Source organism: Bombina bombina, chromosome 10 (assembly GCF_027579735.1).
Source record: "Bombina bombina isolate aBomBom1 chromosome 10, aBomBom1.pri, whole genome shotgun sequence".
Lineage (NCBI taxonomy): Eukaryota > Metazoa > Chordata > Amphibia > Anura > Bombinatoridae > Bombina > Bombina bombina.
In genome coordinates this window covers 30551665-30566244 of record NC_069508.1, presented here as the reverse complement: position 1 = coordinate 30566244, position 14580 = coordinate 30551665, and the positions used below count along the sequence as shown (strand labels likewise).

The 14580-nt window shown below is 34.6% G+C and overlaps 1 protein-coding gene across 2 annotated transcripts in view; it reads left to right on the top strand.

Annotated features, from left to right (window-relative positions):
- The window catches only part of LOC128641310 (uncharacterized), a 528967-nt gene that overhangs the window by 76705 nt on the left and 437682 nt on the right, over positions 1–14580 (top strand). For both annotated transcript variants that reach the window (XM_053693917.1, XM_053693916.1), the window contains exon 3: positions 1505–1552. In XM_053693917.1, coding sequence (XP_053549892.1) covers positions 1505–1552 — 48 coding nt within the window. The remainder of the gene's footprint in view (positions 1–1504; positions 1553–14580) is intronic.

The following is a 14580-nucleotide window of genomic DNA, read 5'->3' as shown; positions in this document are numbered from 1 at the left end:
AATATGTAACTTGTATTATTTAAAGAGTTTAGCAGGTCATGCCAACTTGAAACATTCACTAAATCTGTTTTTAATGTTGTGTTCAAAATCTAAAAATTTTAAAAGAAATTTGGACTATATTTTTGAATTACGTGTATTTTCAAGACCTTCTTAAAATGTACTTGGTGAATTTTTGTATCAACTTCTCAGTTAGACTGGCCAATATGGAGTGTTGTGCTGTACTCATATAAATGTTAACGTGTTTGTTTGTTCTAAATTAATGTATTAGCAATATTAGTAGTAGTATTGTGTATGTGTGTGTTTTTTTAAATTATATATATATATATATATATATATATATATATATGATACTATCATTTTAAAAAATGTTTAAAATTCCTATTATTCATAACACATATACTCTAGTGTTGATTTGTGCAAATCAATTTCTCATTAAAACTTTCAATTTTAATTTTGTTTATGGTTTGTTTTTCCTCCTAGGATGCATTTTTTTTTTTTTATCATTTCTTGTTTTTGGGTATTTTTAAAAATCATACTTAATCATGTTTCTAAAACTAGCACTGAAATTCAATAACCTTTTCTGGGCAAGTGCTCTTCAGATCCCACAAGGGAACAGTTTCAATATAGCTCTTTAAATTAACTCAAATGAAAGACACATTTTATATTTATGAACTGGAAAATAGTATGTTTTGTGTTTTTAACCAAAGTAACGTAACACAGATTCAATTAATTGTTAGCTGAGTACAAATGGGAGTGTGTTTTTCTACATTAAAAAAACTTTAATAAAATATAGTTAAGTAGTTCTTTTTAACAAATTTGGTTATTTAATTAGAGTTTGGAAAGTATATTGCTGTTCTTTTTCATGTTTTATTTAAAAAAAAAAAACATTACATAATAGCTAAAAAATGATTCATGATTATTTATTTTATTTATTGTCCTAAATATCAACATCCAGAGTAGCCAGAATGTCATGTTTGGGCCCAGGTCAAAATTCATAAAACTTCTGGAAAAAAAACCTGGTGGAAAAGTGACTTCAGAAGTAATTCAATTTTTAGTACAGATAAAATGTGTAACACCTTTTTAAAAACAAATTCCATCCAAGACTATGCTGGCTCCACTTTAACAATTATGAACAAACTAGCCTGATTTTATTATTGAATACCCTTAGTCAGGGTCAGACACTTATTTTTTGTTTTTTTCCCCCACAATTGCCCTTTTATATATTTTTGTGTACGCATGTTGACTTGGGGAGTACTTTTACAAAGTCTTCAGAAATTGGAAATAAAAAAAAAATGCAAAGAAGGTGCCAATTGTCAAATGTGAACCAGATTCTGAAATAATATTACATTCATTTCTAATTATTTCTCTGGCCCTATGCTTCTCTCAATCTGCCAGGAGAATAATGAATGTGTTTGTGTTCTTCTTTCTCCCTAGTTAATAAAATTTTAAAGTACTTTTTTATTTATTTTTTATTTAATAAAAAAAGTATCAATTTCTATAACAGGGTTCTGGTAATGAAGACCGACAAAGATGTAAAGTATGCACAGCAAAGGTAAGTGAAAATAATACTAACAGATTTTAAAAACCTGATATTTTTATACTTCTCAATACTTTTGCTATAACTTTGTTTATCACCACGAGTATCTAGAATTTGACTTCTTAGTATATATTCCTTAATTATCAATATTCCTATTGGGTACAATCCAGTTATACAACTCTGAACATTAAACAACTTTATTCTAATAATCAAACATTTATAATTCCCAAATTGTATGTCCAACAGCTTACAAGGTTAAAAAAACAGTTGAATATGTTTTCCAAGTTTCCTATTTTATATTATATATATATATATATATATATATATATATATATATATATATATATATATATATATATATATATACTATATATATATACTATATATATATACTATATATATATACTATATATATATATATATATATATATATATATATATATATATATATATATATATATTTAAGTGGCTGATCAAAATGGCTTTCTTATGATTAATTTTATCAGAAAATGCTTCTGTAATAATTCTGAACACTAAAATACATCAACAGAGTTTATCTTACCTATTTCTATTGCTCAAGTTGAATAAAAGAGGTTTCAAACTCTAGAATTAAAAGTAGGTTTTATATCATTGCACAATTATTAAACTGCGTAAAGATTTTTTTTTGTTTAATATTCACTATAAATATTGTCTCTATGGTTTCCATCATACACAATGTTGGCTAATATGTATGTGTATATTATGTGGTGTAATGAACGTAAGGAAATAATGTGTTTAAAAAATTTGAGAACTCACGTTTATGTAAATTATAATAAGAGCATAAGTATCAAATATTGAGAGATTTAAATGTGGCTTTTTTTTTTTTTTAAGGATTATTAGAGTTTCACTTTATAAAATATTGTTCAAAATGTGTTTAAAGGGATAGTCTAGTCAAAATTAAACTTGCATGATTCAGATAAAGCATGCCAATTTAAGCAACTTTCTTATTTGCTCCTATTATCAAATTTTCTTTGTTCTCCTGATATCTTTATTTGAATGTAAGCTTAGAAGCCGGCCCATTTTTGGTTCAGCACCTGGGTAGTGATTGGTGGCTACATTTAGACACCAATCAAAGTGCTACCCAGGTGCTGAACCAAAAATGGGCTGGCTCCTATGCTTACATTCTTGCTTTTGCAAATAAAGATACCAAGAGAACAAAAAAAAAATAGGAGTAAATTAGAAAGTTGCCTAAAATGGCAATCTCTATCTGAATCCTGAAAGTTTTTTTTTTTTTTTAATTTTGATTAGACTATTCCTTTAAGCCTTGTAAAATACAACATGGATAAACTACTAAATGTTCTCAATACAGTTTAATTAGACACAATTACAGTGTAAATAATGGAAACTAAGATATTGTTTACAGAAGTACTAAAGTAAGCACTTCTCTATATGTTAAAATGATTATCCAGACTATTTTAACATTTTATTCTCATCCGACTATCCCAAATATACTCTGCATTGGAGGTTGACATGACTAACAAAACCTTTCAAGTAGTTAAATGGACATTACAACTATGATTTTTTACATTTCTGAGTCTATAAATAAACCCATTTGGATAGCATTTGAAAAGGTGAAGCAGTTTAACATGCTTTTTAACTCTTTGGGCCAGTTTAAGAGTGATCCGCTAACAGTTGCGCACAAGTGAAATGGTGTTTATCGTGGGAGATTGTGTGTATTTACAGATAGCTAGAGATATAGATATAGAGATATAGCGAGAGAGAGATATAATCATTGTGCTTAAATAGTGTACAAACAAACCTTTTAACTCCCCCTTCCTGTGTGCAAAGAGCGCCAAAATGTATATAATTTCCGGTTTTCGTTGTATTTCCCATTAGCCTATAAACCGGAAGTTGTCCAACTTCACCTCCGGTATTGTGATATCATCCTATATACATAATACTCCATTATCAAATTATCTCAGTGATGTTACATAACAGTGTGCATCACAAAACATCTATCTAATAAACTTATCTATTGCACATATCTTGTGTATTCAACTCAATACATAAACATTATGGTGTGACCTGAGGATATCAACGTTAAATCATATCCGGTTTTACAAAATGTCGGAATCTCCATCTGAGACATCCTTTCCGGTCTACATTGTGTGCTATACATATCACTCAAGCAACTGGATATGTCTATGTCCTTATCATTATAACAAAATTATTGTTTACCATATAACACATGTGTTTCAACCTCCTTACACTTTATCTTCAAACCGGAAGTTGGAAATTTTGTGTCACTTTCGGTATTTGTGCATATCGGAACTGTACTCCAAACTTATTTTACGAATGTTTTGAGCACAACATCTACAGGAACTAACAATGGCTTATGCACTATGAGTACAGTGGTGGTGGTGTTGGTGTTGGTGTTGTTGTTGTTGTTCTGAAGAAGGGGAGTTTTTATCCCTGAAACGTCAAATAAACTTGACATATTTGAGTTGATGAAAATCCTGGCTTGCTACTTAATTTTTTGTACCTATATTTAACAAGTTGAACAACCAGATGGCTGTCTCCTGGAGGGTGGATTCAAATTGGGAATATATGTCGGGTTAGCACACAAGCGGCAGTAAGAAAATCTGTCCTGTGTGGCTAGATGCGACGATACCATGGATCATTTCTAAGAAGCCCCTCTTCACAATCCTCCACTGTGTCCCCACTTGGATTAGACTTGGGACAAGTAGCAGAGCTCAAGTAATGGGAAAATTAAAAGGCATGTTCCACCTCCAGCCCCTATTATCTAACCCCATGGACCCAGCTGGAATCGGCTGGGAATGGAGGAAGTCCAGGATCGGCTAGGCCTACATACAAGGGGACCTGAGATAGGATCGACACTGCAGGTTTGGTAGTGACCTGAACGTCCTGCACACAGACTCTAATCAGCCACATCTATTCATTGGCTAGGTTCTAAACCGATATGACTTTAATGATGGCTCATCAGCCGAATGTTTGTGAGACTCTCATATTTCAAGCTGCCCTGAATGTTACTATGGACTGGGACATTAGTTGCTTTTTGCTTATATAACGCCTTTAGCCTGTATTACACCCTGATTATTATTATGTGACTTTAACGGTGGCTCATCTGCCGGATGTTTGTGTGACTCATATTTCAAGCTGTATTCTATGTTACTATGGACTGGGACTCTAGGGGCTTTTTTGCTTGTATGATGCCTTTAGCCTGTATTACACCCTGATTATTCACTTAGTTATGTCCTACCTGTACTCTATATGCACCTAACTACATATTGAAAGTTGATGACAGTCCCTCTGCATTTTACTTTTACCCAAGCCGCTATTGTTTGTCTGCATCACTCCTCCTATTTCAGTTAATGTATATAGTTGGGGGTCTAATTATTCCTAGGATGGGTCTGTATCGTTATACTGTTATATATACAATGTAGGATGTTATAGAAGGGGGTTATTTTGTTTAATGTTGGATTGGTATTTTCTGTGTAACTGTCTTTCACGTATATCTCCTAGCTCTCTTAGACCAACCTATGGACCTGCTGTCCGCGGCCGAGATAGCAGGTTTAAAACCTTACTTAGGTTAATACCAAGGTGGCATATTGAGAGATACCTAAGTAATTCCCACCTACTAGCTGCTTTGCAGTTAAAGTTAAAGGGACAGTCTACACCAGACTTTTTATTGTTTTAAAAGATAGATAATCCCTTTATTACCCATTCCCCAGTTTTGCATAACCAACACAGTTATAATAATATACTTTTAACCTCTGCGATTATCTTGTATCTAAGCCTCTGCAAACTGCCCCTTTTTTCAGTTCTTTTGACAGACTTGCAGTCTAGCCAATCAGTGCCTGCTCCCAGATAACTTCACGTGCACAAGCACAGTGTTATCTATATGAAATACGTGAACTAGCACCCTCTAGTGGTGAAAAACTGTTAAAATGCAATCTGAAAAGAGGTGGGCTTCAAGGTCTAAGAAATTAGCATATGAACCTCCTAGGTTAAGCTTTCAACTAAGAATACCAAGAGAACAAATAAAAATTGGTGATAAAAGTAAATTGGAAAATTATTTAAAATTACATGCTCTATCTGAATCATGAGAGTTTATTTTGGCCTAGACTGTCCCTTTAATTTCCTGGAAGTTACTTTTTAGCCTTGTTAATTACCTACCTACTAATCCCCCTTTATGCGGGGGGTTAATATTATCTACACTCTGCCCCTATTACATAAGAAGAGACTACTGTCTTCCTTTGCCAGCAATATTATGTTATTGTATATTTTTACAAAAAATAACAATAGCTGACCTCAGTGTGTGTATTGCCTATACAATTACAATAGTGAGTTCTACATGACCTTTATAAGGCTGCTTAAATTGATGGATTAGAAGTGTCCCTTCACTCCTACAATCAATTATAATGTCTGCTTATACCAGTATATTACATTTATTTTCCTACAGCTCTTATTAACAATCCCATCATCTTATACTCATAACTATCATAGAGCTTCATTACGTAATATATCTATAGATAGATCACATAAAATCAAAAGTTGGTTCTTCAGCAGAGACCCAAGAGTGGCCTCCCTTTGTTAAAGATATCCCACTATGAATACGCATGCACTGCTTTCTTGAGAGGCCCAAAAGTGGCCTCATGTGACGTTTAGTGGGTCTAAAGTTTTGTAGGCAAATCTGACTGTATTTGACTTGTAATTTGTTTTGTAACTGTTTGATCTTTTACCAGTTGATGGTTACCGTTTGTTTGCCTTCTGAGAACCTCAATAAAAAATAAATAAAAAAAAGTTGGGTATTTTGTTTGGGTTAGCAAGATAATTTCTGAGTATTTATAAAGTGCATATTTATTTATTTATGTATATCTAACTACATATAGGTATAAATACATAAGTTAGGCTACTGCCCATTGGGTATTCCCAGAATGAGGAAGCATATTGGCTGACTTTGGAACATCTAGGAGAACCAAATTTGCAGCTCATACATTAATGATTCCATTTTGGTCCTCTTCCTCCGCACTACAACTACTACTTTTTTTTTTTTTTAATGTCTGCAGAGAAATGTCACTAGCACATGTATGAGAGCATCTAAATGAGAATATGCAATCACATCAGTGATTCTGACAATGATTTTTAACCATTTTAGGATGTTGGAACTTTTCGAGAACATACAATATGAAAGCTTTGCATTTTTCTCTCTACGTTTTTCCATGTAAGTCAGGCTAAATGCAATGTATTCTATTGTATCACATTAAAGTTGTAAGTTTAATGTGTTTGTTACCTACAGATATTAAAGGGACATGAAACAATGTTTCTTTCATGATTCAGAAAGAGAACACAATTTTGAACAACTTTTCAATGTATTTATAATATCCAATTTGCTTCATTCTCTTGGTATCCTTTGTTGAAGAAACAGTAATGGACATGAGTGTTCTTTATTGAAGAGGCAGCAATTCACTACTGGGAGCTAGCTGAGCACATTCAGTGAGCCAATAGCAAGAGGGATATAAGCGTATTCACCAATCCCCAGCTAGATCCCTGCTCCTGAGCTACCTAGTTATGCTTTTTAACAAAGGATACCAAGAGAACAAAACAAATTATCTCATAGAAGTAAATCGGAAAGTGGTTTAAAATTGTATGGTCTCTCTCAATCATGAAAGAGGAAAAAATATTGAGTTTTAAAAGGAAACCTGATTTGTCCCAGGGTTCTTTATCTCCCACCCTCAAGATTTGCTAACTGGTCAGATTTTTATAATTACTCTGCATGAGAACCAATTTGTTAACCTGAATGAGTAAATTAATGACTAAACCACTTGTGTGCTGATCAGGGTTTTATTCTATTTTTCAGGATTTCATTATTTACTTTTTTCAGCAACCTGAGTTAAATTTTCAATTTGCTTATTTGAGGCTGTGATGTTTTAAGCAGAGATCACATCTTTAATGGGTACTCACCACCCAGTCTAACTTGCTACAAGAATTTTACTACTGATCCATCCTAATAAGAGGTGTGTGTGTGGAAAGCTTGACTTTGGTTAAGGTTGATCCTGACTCATTGACATCTAAGGGGGTAAAAATATGTTTGTATGCATAGCAGCAATGCTGATGCGAAACTGAATTCGTTATGCTACCACCATTATAGTATGGAAACATTGTGACAATAGTAACATCTGGGCAGCACTTTTGTTTTAATGTTAATACTGCAGTCTGGCACCATTATGGCAGTAAATGGGTAAAATTTACTATCTAATGTGAAGTCCATTTTACTTTTTATTCTTAATTAGTCACCACCTATATTTACTGACCAACCATGCCTTAAGAGGAAATCTATTACATCAATAAAACTACATTTATTTTTAATTAGTCCCCACCTATATTTGCTGACCCAAAATGCCTTGAGGAAATTTATTGCGTAAACAAAACTTTAGTCACTCTCTTTACCCATAATTCCAGAATGGCGCCTTAGGCAGATGCTTTATTTGCCTGTGCCCAGACGTTTTATTTATCAATGTCATCTTTATGAAGTACGTTTGCTTGAGTGAAGCTGCAGTTTAGGATGTTGGCAGCAATTTTTTTTTTTTTTGTATGGAAAGATATAAAGTTTAAAACTCATTAAGAATGGAACAGTTTACAGATAACAGAAGAAGTTAATGATTTGCAGTTTTAAGATCACACAATTGTAAGTTCCCAATTTCCAGTAGATAATTTATATACTGTAACTTAGAAAGACAAGAAGATTGAAAACAAAATTGTTATTTTTATTTTAATGTGCCCTTTTGGGCTATGCAATAAAATTCACATCACTAACACTAATTATTTTGGCATCTCATTGAAAGTAGAGATTTGGGAAAAAAAACATAGAAAAGTACAAAACAAATTCTTGGCTGGATATTTTCGCCTGAACACCACAGAGTTTTATTTACAGCTAAATTAAAACTGAATGTCAAGTCTGGGTCCTTTTTTAGAATAAAATCTTAATAATTAACTGCAAAACTGAGCTTGATGGTTTCTGACACACCTACACTGGTAATTATTGCTCTGAGGCTATTTACTAATGAAATTAATGTATTCGTTGCCCTAACAAATTAGCATAACTCATACATAGAGTCCCGCATTTCGAGAGCAAGCTAGAGAGAGAAAACAAAACAAAATCCCACATTTTATTCTACGGGAAAACACAAGATCTTGTTACAAGGACTATGACATTTATTAAATGATAAATATAAACAATGTCATACGTTGCCACTGTGATAGAACTGTACAAATGTCATAGGACTATAGATTACCCCCACTATCAAAGTACAGATTTAAGGGATATAAAACACAAAGGGCTAAATTAAAAGTGGAGCGCTAAATTATTGTGCGCCTGCAAACGGGCAAATTTGCCACTTTGCAGGCATGAGATAATTAATCAGCCATTACAAGTGGCTGGTTATTGCTACCGAAAGCTTGCAGTAGCAGTTGGCACCTATAAAATTAACCAGAGATCAGATCACTGGTTTATTTTTATAAATGTGCCCCAAATGCCTTTAAAATTCTGTGTAGTTTATTAAAAATTAAAGATTGCAGCATATATATATCTCTATCAATCGCTGTTACTTGCCCCCTTCAATGCGCTCAGGTTCTGATGCCCTCATTCAGACCACCTTAGAACGAAGCTGTTGGATCCTATGGAAGCACACTCTCGTGAGCTCACCTTCTCAATGCTGACAACTTGTAATACCACAAAGGTTTTTTTTTGGTTAAGCACACCACAAAAAGACTATTTGCAACCTAGCACACACATTGTGGAAGTGCAACCAAGGTGACCAGCAATGATTAATTGAAAAAAACAAGAAAGTGTAGGTGCACATTCTACCACTAGAGTCCACATAGTTATAGCATATTTAAATATATACTTCAATTTGCTAAATATACTTGCACTGTTCAAATAAGATTGGGGATAGACATCTCACACAATAATATTGAAATATATTTAAATTGCAAAGAATATTATCAGAAAAATATGCTTTTAAATAAAAATGGGATCTTAGTCACACAATATGATCATATTCTGCTAAGCCAGTCTACCAGTGACGTGCCTCCCCTGGCCAATGTATGTAATAACAGCCTTTTTATAAAAATAAAAATAAAAAAAATAGATTTTTTTTTTCATATATATATTTTTTTTAATAAAAAAAGGTGACCCCCCTACCCCTCCACCAAATTCATGACTTGTGCGTGTAAATTAAAACTTATATAAAAAAACGTAATACAATACATAATTCAATATATTCATATTGCGCAAGACAAGGCCAGCCAGCTGTCCTTGCATTGCGCAATATGAATGTATTGACTCACTGTGGAAGTGTATGGGCCGCTTAGAGACTGCCACCAAGAGGAGAAAAGGTGCTAATGCAGTGCTCTCCAATGCGCCCCATACACTCCCACTGGAGGCTTCACTCTGAAAGCCTCCGGACTCAGCCCTGGCCGCCTCTCAGAGTCTCAGCCAATCAGAATTCAGCAAGTTGTCTGAGTCTCTCTGGGGCTGGCTGTCACTGAGTGCCGGGCAGGAAGGAAATGGAATTGAGGCGCGCGTCAGCGTGTCACATGAGGTCACGCTCAGAGCAGCTCAACTCAGAGACGGAGTCAGACGTGGTGGACAGGAGGTGTCAGTGAGTGAACTTTACAGCAACCGTTACCGGAGAACAGACTAAGTCTAATCTATCAGATCTATTAGCGCATCTTTTTTAGGTAGGTGGCGGCACTTGACTGCAGTGCAGTGTCGGTACTATAGCTATTACTAAACCGTGCAATGTGTGGCAGACGCACCATGTAAAAACACATTTACAACAGGCATACCATGAAAATGGCTATGTCAATATAAAGGCAAACTGGAAAAATACCAACTTTTAGGCAAAGGATAAAACTCAAGGTGATATTAATACTTTTTTAAATGTATGCATGTCGATGTCCAAAAAAATAAACACTGTCTTCAAGTTCACTTGATTTTTTGCACTGTGTGGCCTCAGGACCTGCTATCTAAATATCTAAATATGCTCAGTAGCTAATGAGCATATTTAGATATGCTTTTCAACAAAGGATATCAAAAGAATGAAGAAAAGCAGATATCCTTTGTTGAAAATCATATCTAAATATGCTCATAGCTACTGAGCATATTTAGATTTTTTTTTCAACAAAGGATATCTGATCGTCTTAATTCTTTTGATATACTTTGTTGAAAAGCATATCTGGATACGCTCAGTAGCTACTAAGCATATTTAGATATGCTTTTCAACAAAGGATATCAAAAGAATTAAGAAAATCGGATATCCTTTGTTGAAAATCATATCTAAATATGCTCAGTAGCTAATGAGCATATTTAGATCTGAGTTTCTTCATTCTTTTGATATCCTTTGTTGAAAAGCATATCTGAATACGCTCAGTAGGTACGAAGCATATTTAGATATGCTTTCCAACAAAGGATATCAAAAGAATGAAGAAAAATCAGATATCCTTTGTTGAAAATCATATCTAAATATGCTCAGTAGATACTGATTGGTGGCTGCATATAGATACCTCATGCGATTGGCTCGCCCATGTGCATTGCTATTTCTTCAACAAAGGATATCTAAAGAATGAAGGCATATCCGATTGCTAGCCACTGCCTCACCAGCCTCTGAAGTCACCGCACATCACTGCAGTCTACCACTTACAAGGTGTCCCAAATCAGACTGGTCCTATGCTAATCAGTATCCACACTGCAGCAAATTATGTCTATGCAGAGTTCCTTAGCTATATATATATGACACAGTAGTTAAACTGGAACACACCTGAACTGGGTGGTGTGCATTAACCAAAAGGAGGGTTTGGTCAGCTCCCTAATTTAAAAGATACAACAAAGGTTTTTTTTTGGTTAAGCACACCACAAAAAGACTATTTGCAACCCAGCACACACATTGTGGAAGTGCTACCAAGGTGACCAGCAATGATTAATTGAAAAGAACAAGAAAGTGTAGGTGCACATTCTACCACTAGAGTCCACATAGTTATAGCATATTTAAATATATACTTCAATTTGCTAAATATACTTGCACTGTTCAAATAAGATTGGGAATACACATCTCACACAATAATATCGACATATATTTAAATTGCAAACTATATTATCAGAAAAATATGCTTTTAAATAAAAATGGGATCTTAGTCACACAATATGATCATATTCTGCTAAGCCAGTCTACCACTTACAAGGTGTCCCAAATCAGACTGGTCCTATGCTAATCAGTATCCACACTGCAGCAAATTATGTCTATGCAGAGATCCTTAGCTATATATATATGACACAGTAGTTAAACTGGAACACACCTGAACTGGGTGGTGTGCATTAACCAAAACTTGTAGTACCAGCACACATTACACAGGGGAGCACAAATATCACTTTCACCAAAATGTTTTTTTCATGATTCAGACAGAGCATGCAATGTTAAACCACTTTCTAATTTACTTCTATTATTATTTAATTCTTCGTTCTCTTATTTATTGTTAAAAAGCAGGGACGTAAGCTTAGGAGCAAGCCCATTTCTGGAGCACTATATGGCAGTAATTTTGCAAGAACATTATCCACTTGCAAGAACACTAGAGGGCAGCACTATTTCCTGCCATGTAGCACTCCAGATGCCTACCTAGGTATCTCTTCAACAAAGAATACCATAGAAACAAAACACATTTTTAAAATAGAAGTAAATTGGGAAACATTTTTTTAAATGGTTTGCTCTGTCTGAATCACAAAAGAAAAATGTTGGACTTCATATCCCTTTAAGAAAAAACATTTAAAATGGGTTATTTTGGACCTCCCTTTTTTCCCCTTAAAGAGACAGTCTAGTCAAAAATTACCTTTTATGATTCAGGGCATGCAATTGTAAACAACTTTCCTATTTACTTTTATCATCAAATTTGCTTTGTTTTCTTGGTATTCTTAGTTGAAAGCTAAACCTAGGTAGGCTCAAATGCTAATGTCTTAGCCCTCGAAGGCTGCCTCTTATCTGAAAGCATTTTGACAGTTTTTCACAAGTAGAGGGCGTTAGTTCATGTGTGCCATATAGATAACAATGTGCTCACACCCTTGGCATTACCTAGACGTCAGCACTGATTGGCTAAAAGTCTGTCAAAATAAACTGAAATAAGGGGTTAGTCTTCAGAGAATGCTTAGATACAAGATAATCACAGAGGTAAAAAGTGTATTAATATAACAGTGTTGGTTGTGCAAAACTGGGGAATGGGTAATAAAGGGATTATCTATATTTTTAAACAATAAAAATTCTGATGTAGACTGTCCCTTTAATTTAGAATTCTGTAGAAAATGTTGTTTTAGCAGATATTTCCTATTTCATTGTAGAGATTGACTTTCTTGAATATCAAGTGACCTCAGAAGGAGAATAATTCTGTGTCCAGATTAAAATACATAGTACTTGTATTATATTAGCAGCAAATACGGCTGTCTGTTTAGGGTTTGTAATGAGTGTTCATGTGGAAGTGATTTGTAGTATGTTAATAAAATGATCACGGTTTTACTCGCCTGTGCACGAGCAGCATAGATCTAGTAGCCCTTGAAGACTGGAAATTGAGTTATCAGTTCAATTTGCAATGTGCTATTGATCAATATATACTTTTGCTATTTAATAGAATTTAAAGGGACATAAAAGTTCAAAGTTAAAGGGATATAAAACTTAAACATGATTCAGCTAGAGCATCTTATTTTAAACTGCTTTCCAATTTCTATCATCCAATTTGCTCCATTCTCTTGTTATCCTTTGTTCAAAAGCATTCCCAGGAAGGCTCAGGAGCAGGGAGCTAGATTCGGATTGGTGGATGCACTTATATCCCTCTTGCAATTGGCTCAACTTGCTCCCAGTCATGCATTGCTGCTTCTTCAATAAAGGACACCAAGAGCATGAAGCAAATTTGATAATAGAAGTAAATTAGAAAGTTGTTTAAAAATGGTGTGTTCTATCTGGATCATGAAAGAAAAATGTGGATCATTTCAGAAAACTGTCTAATTTTACCTCTTTAATTCTGTATCCTTTGTTGACACGTGAAGCCTTTCCATAGGACTAAAATGTAGATAGTTGCAACAAAGTATTCTGTCGGCTCAGAGTAGCTGATACGAGAAAATTTTGAGATCCTTGCTGTAGATGTTTTACTGCACATGCGCAATATACAAGGATGTTGCATCATTCCACTCTAACTTTATTTTTTATTTCTATGCTTTTATCCTGTAACGGAATAAATAGCAGTGTGTGCGCACAGACCCTGTGATGCACGCATGCTCCCTGTGATGCGTGCGCTCCCTGTGACCACACACATGGACATAAGCTCTGAGTGTTGTGCTTGAAGTGATGAGTATTGGGGACCCACAGCCAAATTCTTTGTTACATACTCTATAACTATATGAAGCACAAACCAAGGCTGGCCAGAGAGCAAAGGGCCAGACCCTAAACATCAACTCTTAATATGGGGGGAAGTAAAAACAAATAGGTTCCGTTATTTTATAGATTATATTTTTTTTTAATGTAATTTTATATCCACATGATGGACCCAGCAAAGCAATGATACAGCACCCAACTGAACATAAACGGCTCTATCAATATAAGGGGCGGCAGTGCAAGGGATCTAAAGGTTGTAGGGTCTTGGCATATACACTAAATGTGATGTGGGTATATGGCTGATAGAGGGACTGCACTGTCCTTGGTTCTGACTTGAAGTGTAAAGTAGTAGTGTGGCTAGCTGGTACTGTTCATGGTAACACCAAACCTATTTAAGCCATTTCTTTCTGACTGTGGTGGCCGAATGAACGGTCATGTATTTGAATGGATCAGAGCCCCAGCCTACTGGCCTTTGAGTCACCCATTGGTTGCTCAGTATTTTTATGGAGGGCAACACTAGTCTTCTTACTGACTACATCTGGTGGCCCATGACACATTTAATACCTGGCCTATTTTTGTTTTCAGTTTGGCTCTGACCATGCATACTATACTGTGCATAAATAACTTGAG